The 12,994-nt window shown below is 40.5% G+C and overlaps 1 protein-coding gene across 3 annotated transcripts; it reads left to right on the top strand.

Annotated features, from left to right (window-relative positions):
* The first annotated feature begins 637 nt into the window (after positions 1 to 637).
* On the top strand, positions 638 to 12,945 carry ube2wb (ubiquitin conjugating enzyme E2 Wb). Of its 3 annotated transcripts, none has more exons than XM_042067181.1 (7): positions 638 to 870; positions 1,974 to 2,065; positions 2,933 to 2,968; positions 7,480 to 7,582; positions 9,126 to 9,281; positions 9,949 to 10,024; positions 10,240 to 12,945. In XM_042067181.1, the coding sequence occupies exons 1-7, from the start codon at positions 856 to 858 to the stop codon at positions 10,251 to 10,253; spliced, it is 492 nt and encodes a 163-aa protein (XP_041923115.1). In that variant the 5' UTR covers positions 638 to 855; the 3' UTR covers positions 10,254 to 12,945. The 3 variants fall into 3 exon arrangements, with proteins under 3 accessions (XP_041923115.1, XP_041923116.1, XP_041923117.1); XM_042067183.1 differs by lacking the exon at positions 638 to 870 and adding an exon at positions 910 to 1,660; XM_042067182.1 differs by lacking the exon at positions 2,933 to 2,968 and having other exon boundaries at positions 717 to 870.
* The last annotated feature ends 49 nt before the right edge of the window (positions 12,946 to 12,994 follow it).

The raw sequence follows: 12,994 nt of genomic DNA, 5'->3' as shown, positions 1-12,994 counted from the left end.
TGTAGGGAGCATCGGGAAGCTGGGGAACCTGGATGGGATCTGGCTTCGATATGGTCCAGAGATCCTTAGGAATGGCCACTGATTATTTTTTTATTTTTTTTCCTGCTAATTATTTGACTAAAAACATATTTTTGCCATATGGAACCATTGGTTAGGTATTAAAATAGTTGACTAAAGGAAATGCTTGCTGTAATGCTATAGGAAAATTACTTTAACATTTACAGACTTTCAACATATTGCTAGATTAGATGCAAGCAGATTTAATAATAAAATGTAAATTTTACTGCATTGTAACAGGATTCCACTTGGATTAAATGACGGATATTTATTGAACAGCAGGGAAGCTGGACAGGGAGTCAGCCAGCAGGTTTTGGCTAATTCAGTTTAACTGTTATTTTGAGGTCATGACACATGCCTACACTGGCTAATAATTAGGACGTTGTCTTGTGCATTTGCGTGAAGATCCATGAAGTACAACTTTGACTGACTTAATATGCGCACTTAATATGAAAAAAATTACACATGTTGCACATATTCCAGAGAAAAGATATTCTTATTTTTAGGGGAAAATAGGACATCCTGTTTCGTATTTGCCTTACACGTATTATCATTTTATCGGTCGTACTTTTCTAAAAAAGACATCCCTTCTAAAACATGACAAAATAACCAGCTGTAGACAATGCATGCATGCAGCAGAATCCACTCGAAAAGGATCCCAAATGCGGGGAATTTGACGCATGCCGTTCGCTTGTTATGATGTTTTCTAAACACAACCCTGTCACTGTTTCCACGTGATACACCGACGCAAGGTTCAGTCTGCGTCTTTCCACACAGCCTGATGCAGGGGGATCCATCATGGCGTCGATGCAGGTAAGATTTCTACAAACACGGAGCGCTTTTAGACAATTCCTCATGGGTTTCTCCCTCACTGATACTCTTCTTGTCGTGAAATTTAGCTTTTGAATTTATTTTAAGAAGATGGCGAAGTACAGTCAAATAGATATGTTGTAGGAGCTGTTCTAGCGATTGTTTCCACTCAAAATTACCAGCTATCTTGCTAGCTGGCTTTCGCTGACGTTCGCTCGCTAGCCATAGGAGATGACTCGGATTAATTAGCGCTAGCAGCCTGGTACAAGGACACGGTGGTATTTTATATGATCTCAAACCGAGCGTCCGACGTAAGGGAAGCATTCCTCGCTATTGCTGTGATTAGTTCGCCATGTATGTGAAAACACAATCATTTGATACTTAAAAGTGACACGGCTAGTAAAATTAGCTAATCCTCTCCAGATAGCAAATTGACAACGCAGCTTACTTCGTATTAGCCAGCGTTAGCTGGTTTTAGCCAACCTAGCTGTTACGGTCGGGGTATGATGCGATGGCTAACTTGGTACTAGTTTCCGTAGTTTCCTTGACTCAGGAATAAGGAGCATATTCTTTAAGGATGAGTTCTACATTGGTCGTTCAAATGTTGTGTATTCAACTAACAACGGCATGTTTCAGTTGCCGTGTTGCTTAACAGTAATGTAGAAACATTGATGATGAGCTTATCTCAACCCATCGAGATAACCTAGCCCTAGTGGCCGGGCACATTCTTCCCTAGGTGATACCCGCAGAAACTGGATCAATTTTTCGACTGAACAAAGGTTGTTACTATCTGGTGAGCCGAATTGAAACCGCTTATACTGTGGGATTCATTACTTTCTCCGGACAGAAACTCTGCCCTTCTTTACTGTTCCATATTAGGTGGCACTGAGTGAAGTGACAATGCCAGAGGTCCTGAAAGTTAATTCATTTGTTTGTACAAAGTGCGGTCGCTTGGTAGAGCACAATTTGATGTAATTTGTGTTGTGATGGTTAATTGTTTGTAATAATAATGTTCTTTAATCTTTACCTAACCAGACCTGCAATACAATTTTATCCATTTGATACCCACAACATATCCTAATCAACGTTTTCCTTTCACATTACAGAAAAGGTTACAGAAGGAACTATTAGCTCTGCAAAATGATCCACCCCCTGGCATGACATTAAACGAGAAGAGTGTTCAGAATACGATTACACAGTAAGTACGAAAACCCTCTCTCACATGAAACCAGATTTTATCTTTGCGCACTTATATGGCTGTGGTTGTGTATTCAGGAGCCAATGAGTGCATGTCTTTTCCTCGCTTAAACATTGCATGTGTATTATTGATTAGTTGAAACTATTTGGCAGGTGACTCAGGGGTCGCATAGAGCTCTTTATCTCAACTCTGATTGAAGTGAGGAGAGGAATGTTGGAGTGGAATGTAGTGGAGAGATGCAGAGTTTAGAAGTGTGTGGTTTACAGTCACTGGAGTGGTCCACATAATTCTTCAGCCAAGCTTGTCTAATACGTAGTGTCACCGTTCTTTCTCATAAAATATTAAAGGTCTGGATGTCGGGTAGGTAGCGTAGAGTTGCAATGACAAGTTGCCAGCTGACCTTCTTTTCCTGGCCGTACCTCCATAGTTTTACTGTTGCTAAGAAGATCATGTTATGTCTTAAAGCGATGGTTCGGAGTAATTTCACCCTAGGGTCCTTTGCACCATGACCCCGAGCCAAACACCCTCCCGGAACCTGTTTTCCCTTTGTCGAACCCTGGTCGAGTAGCGCTGTCAGAAACTAATGAGTCTCTGCAGGCGTAATGGAACCAACTTTTATCTCGTAAATTACCCCACTAATAATGCCCTGGTACGAAACTTCTACGGTATGTTCTTTACTCATACAACGAGGCATTGAAAAGTTTGTAGGTACACCAGGAGTTTATTTAACAGGTGACAGGTTCTGGGAGGGTGTTTAGCTCGGGGTCATGGTGCAAAGGACCCTAGGGTGAAATTACTCTGAACCATCGCTTTAAAAGGTGACATCTAATGATAAGTGAGCTGAAATGTTATGATTTGTTGCCTCAGGTGTCTGAAAATCATTGAACCTCAGCCCTGTATTTGGTGAGTTGTGTCAACATTTGTGGCAGTAGTTGAATGACTAGTCTAGTAATTAGTCTGTTATCACCACAGACTGTAAATGACAACTATATTTTTACCCTCACTGAGTATATCAAGTGAATGAGTGTGTCTGTTTCCTGCTGATCCGGGTGTATATTCTTGGCATGGAAACTGTTTTATGCAGACATTTATTTTCTATCTCCAGACAAGATGAATAGGCTTGAAATACCAGTGGCTCCATGAATAGAGCGCCGCCAACATTATATTATGACCAATTTGTTGCTGTGTTACGTCAGATTAAAACAATGAGATTGTTTTCACTAAAATGCTTGTAGTTGTTCCGTGTGCTTGATGTTGGTTGGCATGTGAAGCATGAGGTTATTGCCAATGCACCAGAGACTGGGCAAACCTGTCTGTCATGCTTGATTGTCCCTGGCGTGTCCCTAGGACACTCATCTGAGATGTGGTGGTGAGATCCACTCCTCTTTCTACCTTTGTCACTCTGCCACTTTTCTCTCTCTCTGTCTCTCTCTGTCTCTGTCTCTGTCTCTGTCTCTCTCTCTCTCTCTCATAAACATGACAACACAAGGGCGGAGGGTCATCCTCTAAATGCCTGTTGACGCACCAGCACCACCCTTGGTGCACATCACGGGCGTTGGAGACTTGAATAAAAAATGATGGCCCCTCTTTGAACTTAAAAGCACCCTGTTATAGTGTTGTTGGACTTGCGCGTCTGTCGCTTCCGATTTAAGGCTTTCAGAAAACGGCATAATTCTGACTCAGGCTCTGCTGCCTTAGATGACCCACCCCACCCCACCCCACCCCCACCCCGTGATGCCCAGGCCGACTGCTGAGTTTGGCCGCATCTGCTCGCTCAAATGAAACTAGTGAGTGGTGACACTATGAGAGTGACTGTCTCGTGAAGTTCATGTTTTTTGACAGTCCGCTGTGCCCTGGAGTACAAGTCAAACCGTTTTGTAGTCATATTCGGGGAGGAATCGGATGATGACCGGGACATTGTGATGTTTTTACGTTGTTGACAGAATCTCCCATTTTCATTTGGAACACAGTGTCCTTCTCTCTAAGGTTTGTTTTAGAGCAGTGTGTTGATATCAAGTTGTGCTTCTTTCTCATTGATGCAATAAACTATAGGTGATCATATACATGCACATATCTTATAAAAATGTTCTTGTCATGTTCTTTTACAGAGCCATGACAACCACTTCCCCCCCCCCCCCCCCCCCCCCCCCAACGCACACACACACACCATTTCTTCAAGTGTGTTTGTGAATGTGTTGTGTCTAAACAGATACACACACACACCTATTGCTTGTAGACTGGTATGACTGTATTTAAGGTGCTTGCGATGTCAGAGGACTGCAGCCTCGAGGGGGCTGTTTATTGCCGTGTGTGCTGTTAATTGGCACCAAAGAGCTCCCTGTCTGTTACATCATCTTTGGTGGTCCTTGTTTCCATGCTCTGTATTCCCCACACACACACACACACACACACACAGAGAGAGAGTAGACGAGGCATAAAAAAAAAAATTCTTGGGTTCTGGTTTCCGACCGACCCTGTCAATTTATGTGCGACCCAAATTTATTTTATGAGCTTGGGGAAGAAATAACACTAAATAGTCTAGGCTACATTAAATAAATCCACAAATAAAAGGCGAACTATAATTACCCCTTGCGTTATGTATAGGGATGAGCGTATTCTCTCTGTTACAAAGTAGCCTATGCACAGCTGTTCACGAAGATGATTGTTTTCATCACTTACCAAGGCACTCGCAATTTTGTCCAAACACCGCAACTTTTTCGCAAATTTGACCAATCATCGTAGTTTCACCGTGAAATGTCACCTACCACAACAGTCCCTCGTGCAGAATATTGAGCCAGATGGCACACTTACTTCTGCACCTTCTGCATATGACACCAAAGACTGCCCTAACGTGTTTGTTTCTCAGCAGTTTTGATGACCATAAATAGAAGGCTAACGTTAATGATCTGCTTACTTGCATCTCTCAACCTGGTGTTGCTAACCTACCTAGGCTATGAAAGTAAGTTAATTAAGGCCTACTTGGTTTACTGACATTTGAGTAGGCTATGCAACCCATTGGCAAACGTTTACCTGGATATGTGCTTTTAGTTTATGTCATGTTTTCTAGCTTGTGGGCTTAGTTTGAGTAGTGCTACCAAAATCATAGAAATTAATAAAATTGCAAGACATTTACCTCTTCTATGATCCAAGAATGATTTCATTCGAGTTGTTTTTTTAACATTTATTTTACCTAATGACATAGAAGACATTCCCAATTGCATCCACATATGGTAATGCACTATGCAAAAAGTGATTTACACTCGTAGCCGAACACAAGCCTTTCAATCCACTCAGAAATGTAATTAGGCTACTCTCACATCCTTAAAGGGGCAGGCAGTCAATTAGACGTACACCACCAATGTAATGACATTAAACAGAAGTGTAGTCAAATAGTTTAAATTAATATGAAATTACTAGATACTTACTTGGCTATTAGTAATTATGCAGGCCACAGACTATGAATTATTAAGAAGATATGAACTTAATATGAATTACAAAATATATGAATGTATTGAAACATATGACATGATGCCATCTCTTTAGGTGACTGTCTTTTTTGGACAGTTCTACGAAAGGTTATACTGCTTTGTGAATTACCTCAGTCAAAGCATTTTCACAAATAAAGTAGGCCTACTTTGATTTTCTGTAATCCTTACTGTTTACCTTTTGATTATCCTTTTTTAATAAGCATCAAGATTATCAGTGTGATTTTGGTCTTACTAACCTTAATTGCCCTAAATAAAAAAAAAACGCAACTATTTTTGCAATTTTCACTTCCTCCCGCAATTTCTACACAAGAAACAGCTAAAAACACCGCAACTTCCATCCAGGCATTTTAGGTCGCAACAGTCTCAAAAAACCTCGCGAAATCCTGGAGGGACTGATTTTCTACCTATCCCTTACTGCCACTGGGGGAAAAAAAAAAAAAAGATTCCCTACCGACCCATGGCCTCAACAGGAACCAGACCTTTTTTTTTTTTATGCCTGACTAAACTATCTGGGTGAGTATATGAATAGATCTCTACAAGCTAGGGTAGTTTCTGATGGTGCCGGAATCCGAGTCACCTTTGGAGTAGATTTCCATTCTGACCATACAAGGTGTTCTCTGGTGTTACTATATATATATATATATTGTGGCTGTATCCGTGGAGATAGAATAACAAAGCATCTGTACTCTGCGGCGGTGACATAAAATCCTGTTGTGCTTGATTCCTGCAGATCTCTCAAAGTCTCTGAAGACTGCCCTGTAAAACCTATTGAGTATTGGCCACTGTTGATGGCTGTGCCCACCCACCGTAGACACTTTATTGATGTGAGTTTCGGTAGAATCACAGATCAGTAAGGTTTTTGTTTAAACTGGATTCTTTAGGGGGGAAAACAGGAATTAGCTATCAGAAAGCACTACAGAGCATTTTAGCTATTTGAGGATTTGAGTCTTTTTTATTTTTTATTTCCAACTTGCTAATCAGTACAGTGTATTCACAGAGCAATACATATGGCCTCACTCTGCAAGAGAGTGGCTTGGTGCACATGTCTCCCAAACAGCTCTAAAAATCATAGCTATGTACTGATGTAACAGACAGGTCCTGTCCTGAAAGTATTTGAGTTTTTTTTTTTTTTTTTTTTTTTTTTTTTTTTTTACTTCCTCCTCTTTTTTTTATGATGTCTGTGTGTGTGTGGGTATGTGTGTGTCTGAGCGAGTGCTGGTAATCCTTGCCTAAAAAGCAGCGAAGCCAAGGAATTAGCGTTTAGCCAGCTAGGCAGAGGCCCACTGTTCAAATCCACACGGGGAGGGTGGTCAGGTCAACCGGCTGCAGCCGTGTGGTTGTGATGAGCTGGAGAAATCCATTGACTCGATGCAGCGGTCATCTGACCACTCTTCCAAATGACTCGAAAGAGTTTTTGCTCTCTGTACCTCTCTCTCTCTGTCTCTCTGCATGCTATTGGCCGCTTGTGTTATTCTTATTTATGTAACTTAATGGGGGTGGGGTTGGTTATCATTCAGCTCTTTTGTCAAAATGCTCACTAATTTGCTGGGATTATCCTTTGAGCATTTGGGTCAGGAAGCGGTTGTGCTAGACAGATCTGATCCATTTGACCTCCGACCTTGTTTCTCGAGGCGCGCAACGTGCGTTGTGATTTCTATCATTTTCACGCAAAAGTGCTTTACCAGAACTGAGTTGCCCCTTTGCCCTGTGTACCCCCATGACCCCCCCCCCCCCCCCAGCCCCAACCAAACCTCTCCTTTATTGTCTCTTAATCCTTTGTTTTCCAAACTGGGATTGAGGCTTCCTTCCTGACCTTTCCCATTTAGCCTGACCATTTAGCCTGGCTGGTGAATAGCCCCGAGTGTGAACATTGTCACTTAAACAAAAGCCCTGATCCCTGTGCTTTTCTCTCTCTCATTCTGACAGGTGGATTGTAGATATGGAAGGAGCCACCGGTACTCTCTATGAAGGCGAAAAATTCCAGCTGCTTTTCAAATTTAGTAGTCGATATCCGTTTGACTCACCTCAGGTATGTATTACTGTCAAACTACATACAGTTAGTTCTGGAAATTTAGCATGAAGAAAATGTCATGTACAGGAGTTGGAAACCCCACCTTTTGAAGGTTTTAGAATTTCTTACTAGCATAGATTTCATAAAACATATTTAAGCTTCTATAACACACAATGCTTTGGCCATTAAATAGCCTTAGTTGCTGAACTGGCCTCAAATTAAACAAACAAACAGACAGGAGTTTAGAGATTAGTCTATTTTGTTTGGTCAGGTTTTTTTGTTGTTGTTAAATATATTGATTTCTAGTGCTGGTCAGTTCTGCTTTTGTTTATTTTATTTATTTGCCAATTTGTTACAATTATTTATGACTGTAAAGAAAATAAACAAAATAATCGTGAGCTGACACTGGAAAATGTGTTCAATTACGAGCAGCCGTGTTCCCTGCCAAGCCCAAATGCTTTCCCAAATGATTGATAATGGGATCACTCAGCGCGAGGATGCTTTAGAGGCGGCCACGTTCCAACACCAAAAGCCTAAGCACCGTCCACAGACCTGTTTGAACAGATTAACTCCGCGCGCCAATCTCATTTCTGGCCCTCTTCCCTATAAATGGCAGGCCGCGGACTGAGCAAATAGGATAAACAAAGTTGTTGCCGTTTGCGCAAGTGTGACCGCGATGGCGGTCAGTGTAAGACTTCAGCTTCACTTCAGCAGTTAATGCACGGTGTTGTTTCCGATGGCGTGAACAGATCAGACCAGTTGAGCTACGAGTGCTTACTTCCTGAATGGAGGTTTAAGTAGTGTGCAAGTGGGTCCACCGCTATTGTATTTATAGCATGAAGTCGAAATCACTCAGGTCAACCACAAGTAGAGGACGCGATAGAGAGACCTAATGTATGCTCTCATCTGCTACAGAAATAAACTTGGCTTTAAGGGCTCTTCCTGCCCCGCAAGCGCTTTTTCAGAAGAGTACACTGACCCTTATGTGTCGGACTCTAATGTGGTCTTTATCCATTGGTACTGTATGAAGTGAAGCCATATATATTTTTATGACTCCTCACATGTTCAAACATGTGCTTGCCCTGTGGCCTTTACGCTGTTGGTCCTTCAAGACGGAAAGGCAAAGCTACACCGGTGTCGTAAAGTGTTGTTTTTCCATTACATTGGGGGCGTGGGACCCTGTGGCTCTCTAGAAGCTCACGTGAAGCCCTCGGTGCCAGGCCCCCCCTATTCCCAGCAGTTTTTTCCCCCTTCTCTTCTAATCCTGAGGCCTTGCGGTGTTTAGCCACAGCTCTACCACAGGGCTTATTGGCCAGGTCTCATTAGTTTTGCGAGATTTAATGCTGAAATCTGACATCATTCCAGCTGACTACTTTACCCAGGCTGATGTGATGACTCACCTCCAGCTGTGGTGTGTGTGTGTGTGTGCGCGCAGGTGCATGCAAGTGAGCTGCTCTATTTTGTTCTTTTAGAAACATTACATAGCTTTGGGGTATGAGAGGAATGTTAAAGTAGCGTTGTGCGGCTGCCACCTGACCCCCTTCTTTGTGTGTCTCTGCAGGTCATGTTTACCGGGGAGAATATACCTGTCCATCCTCATGTTTATAGCAATGGCCACATCTGTCTCTCCATCTTAACAGAGGACTGGTCGCCCGCTCTCTCTGTACAGTCAGTTTGTCTAAGCATTATTAGCATGCTTTCCAGCTGCAAAGAGAAGGTAAGACACACACACACACACACACACACACACACACACACACACACACACACACGGTTGCACTGGTAAAACCTTGGGGCAGTTACTGTCTCAGACATCCTTATATGGTTGTCCTGTGCTGTCAGTTCCCATCATAAATTTCCAAGGTGTATGTACTTTTCTCTGTCACATGCAAGAGATATTAGCCTTGTCTGTGGTGTCAGATCCACTCTAGCATGACAAATATCTGAAATCGACTTCAGCTATTAGCAAAGTTTTTTCTGTTTGCACAGCTCCATAATGACTAAACCAAGGGTTATATGTAACATATTAAATGTTTACGTCAGCACTAAGTCACGTTTTTTTTTTTTTTTTTTACAAGAATATTACATGAATTATTGTGAAGACCTCACATTTTTACTGGAAAATTAGTAAACCGATGATTTTGTATGCACAGATGTTTACAGCTGCCATAGTACAACATCAAATTCCCTCATGTTGGCTCTTAGTAACCTTTATTTCAAGTGAAGCTCAACAGAGCCCCCTTGTGGTGCAAGATCACCACTATATTACTATATTACTATGCACATCCTGTGTGATGCCAAATGCTGTGGCTACAACTTGTATTGTTTCCCCTTTGTGGCAATAACCCTGTTGATGATCTCTCTTACTTCATTTTGCTTTGCAGAGGCGACCTCCAGACAACTCCTTTTATGTTAGAACATGTAATAAGAATCCAAAGAAGACAAAATGGTGGTATCATGGTGAGTGTCTAATGGTGTTTTTCCTCATGATTTTCATTTTGTGTCATTTACTTTGATTTGTCAAGTGATATTGTGTACATGGATAGTACAGTGTCCAGACTTCCTTCCCAAAATGTCATAAATTACTGAAATGTCCAATCATATAGGTAAATTAGTGTGTATCTGTTCATAAGTCATTTATTAGTTGTGTTTTTTTTGTTTGTTTCTCCACACAGATGATACATGTTAATGTAGAACTTTGGTATACTCTTAGAAGAAAGAAGTCCTACTGACCTACATAAGCACTTTTTAAGAAACATTCAGTCTTTGAACTGTAAACTTTGACTGGAACTATGGAGATATGCGCTGGAGATTCTCCTGACTGCAACCCCAGATGGGCAGTGGGATTTGTGTACACAGGAGGTTGCACCTGAAATGGATGCCGATTCGAAAAGACAGGACGGTAACGCGCCCCGATGACGATGATGGTGATTTGATTGGGGGGGGGGTGTATTGGGGGTGGTTTGGACACGATAGTTATGCAGGAATCAGGAGGATTTGTAGTGAGTTATTCCTTATACCATTTGAGAATCTTATTCTGCTGTCTCTGTTTTCATTTTCTGTTGGTACAGTTTAAGGTCCTCATGTATTGTGCAATAACAATGATGGGATGCATGCTTGGGCTAAAAGGAGGAAATCTAAATCCAAGTCTAATTTAGCTGATCTGGAACAGACCATCTTTACCCATAAGCAATTGCAACATCTTTTTATTGTCCTTTTTTCCTCAAAACAATATGCACTGTGAAATATATCTAGTGGTACAATGGCATGTTGGTACAACATGCTGTTAAATAGAAACTTCTAATCACTTTAGTTCTGGTCATTAAATTAATGTTTTTATTTAATCCATATATTCTGGCACGGCATTACTTTTTCGTTTGATCTATTTCCTGAAATTGCCCGGATTATAATGATTATTATTATTTTTTAAATCTTCCAGTTGTCTCAGAAGTGAGATGGCAATATAAAGCTTTTTAAGGCTATGAAACCAAGAAGGCCATCTGAGCATTTTAAGAACTGCTTGATATCACTCATAGCCCGTAGGCCGAGTCCGTTCGAGGATAAGTGGCTCTCCTCCCCATTATGATAGCCCAGACACGTGAATGCAGGACAAGATCACTTCATGGATTTATGAATGTCAGCAAGAAAACTTTTTATTGTGTTTTTGTGTTTCCATTTTTATTTGTATGATAAGTTTTATATTAAGATTTATGCTTTAATCTTCTAAGATGTCTAATTTTAAAATGTTGTCTTTCTTTTTTTTTTGTACTGTAAGTGTGCAAGCAGGTATTTTTAAAAAAGGGTTCTTGAAGGGCAGTAATTGGGGAGTGTATGTCTTATTTAATGTTTTAAAATGTTTTAATCTCCTGAATCTTAGCGTAAAAGGAAGTGTAATATGTAAAGGGTTCTTTAAAAGAGAGACTGTACGGCTTGAGTGCTATTTCTCCTGGTCATACTTGTCTGGCTCAGGTACTTTTTCAAGAAGAAATCATCTTTAGAAAATTCCTAAAAAAGATATTTTGCATTTAACTATATTTTCACCAAAAGGACTGTTACATTGTTAATAACCGTATGTCTGAAACTGATGTATATTAATCTTCAAATTGCGCCTGATATATATAATATACAAAATATAAAAATTACTTAGTTAGCAATGAGTGCACGGTCCTTGCATTAGTTATAGTTGCTGAACACACATTTTTGTTTAGGATTTTTTGCACTTTTTGCTAATTAGGTGTCTGTACAGTCATTTTATCAGAATTACTTGTCTATTCGGAAGGATTTTTTTTTTTTTGAAGCTCCAGTGATGGGATGTGTATGAGAAATCAGAGGTCAGCCATGTCAAAAGCAGTTTTGTATCATGTCTGACTTCAAAACACTCCATTCCCAAAGACTTACGTTGCCATCCATTCAAAAAATACTTGAATTTCCCCCTCTGGGTTGGGTCTTGTTGCTTCTCCACGAGTTCTTTTTTGTGAGATTTCTGTCGAAGTGAATGTGTTGGCAATGGTGAAATGGAGCTGCTTGGTACTACTGCTTCCTTCTGCAAGTCACAATCCAGATACTCTACCGTCACAAGCATGTGTATGTAACTTCAAGAGGTGAGCGATGTGGTTGTTGTATTAATGATTGCTGAAAGACAATTTTTCGGATGTTTGTTGCGAATGGGGCCTAGCCTGAACCTATGAGGGGTGGCATAGTTGTAGCATTACATCTGGGGCACACCATCTTCAGATCACCATGGAGATTAGCAAATATACAATAGAAGTAATTACTATTTGTGGGCTTGGATGTCTCTTTTTAATGTTTTTTTTTTTTTTTTTTTTTTTTTTTTAGTGACACTTTTTCATAACTTAAATAGACTAGATCTTTTGGTTTGCAGATTGTATAAATAATCAAAGAAATTGGTTTTCATTTTTATTTTGGGGGAATTTGTTCTGGTATGTACAAGCTACATGTAAGTTGTGCCTGTTAATTTAAATAATAAAAGCAAATATTTACAATTCATCCATGGGGTTGTATCATACAGTGAGGGTCTTGTGACTTGTGTGCTGAATGGGACTACATTTATGGGATTTCTGAGAAAATAGGAAAGTAAGATTGGGCCATTGACATTAGTGTGAGTAGCCTTGCCATACACATTACCAAGGAGATTGCATATTTGGTATGTTATCAGTGATAATCTGTGTCTATAAGGCAGTGTATGGTCTCATTTGCCCTGTCAAAATGATGCTGTCCAGCTTTTGTAGTTTTCTGTAGGCCTATAATTTCTGTGTTTAGGCTCATCTTGAATTGCCTCTGTCAGTATTTATCTACACAAGGCAATGCAATAATTTGTCAAATGTATAAATAAAGGTAAATTGAATTAGATGTCACATTCATTTACATTCTACATTGTTTTAATTTCAACGCATTTATCGGACCGTATAT

The sequence above is a fragment of the Alosa sapidissima genome, chromosome 17 (assembly GCF_018492685.1).
Source record: "Alosa sapidissima isolate fAloSap1 chromosome 17, fAloSap1.pri, whole genome shotgun sequence".
Taxonomy (NCBI): Eukaryota; Metazoa; Chordata; class Actinopteri; order Clupeiformes; family Clupeidae; genus Alosa; species Alosa sapidissima.
This window is presented reverse-complemented; position numbering and strand designations above follow the sequence as displayed.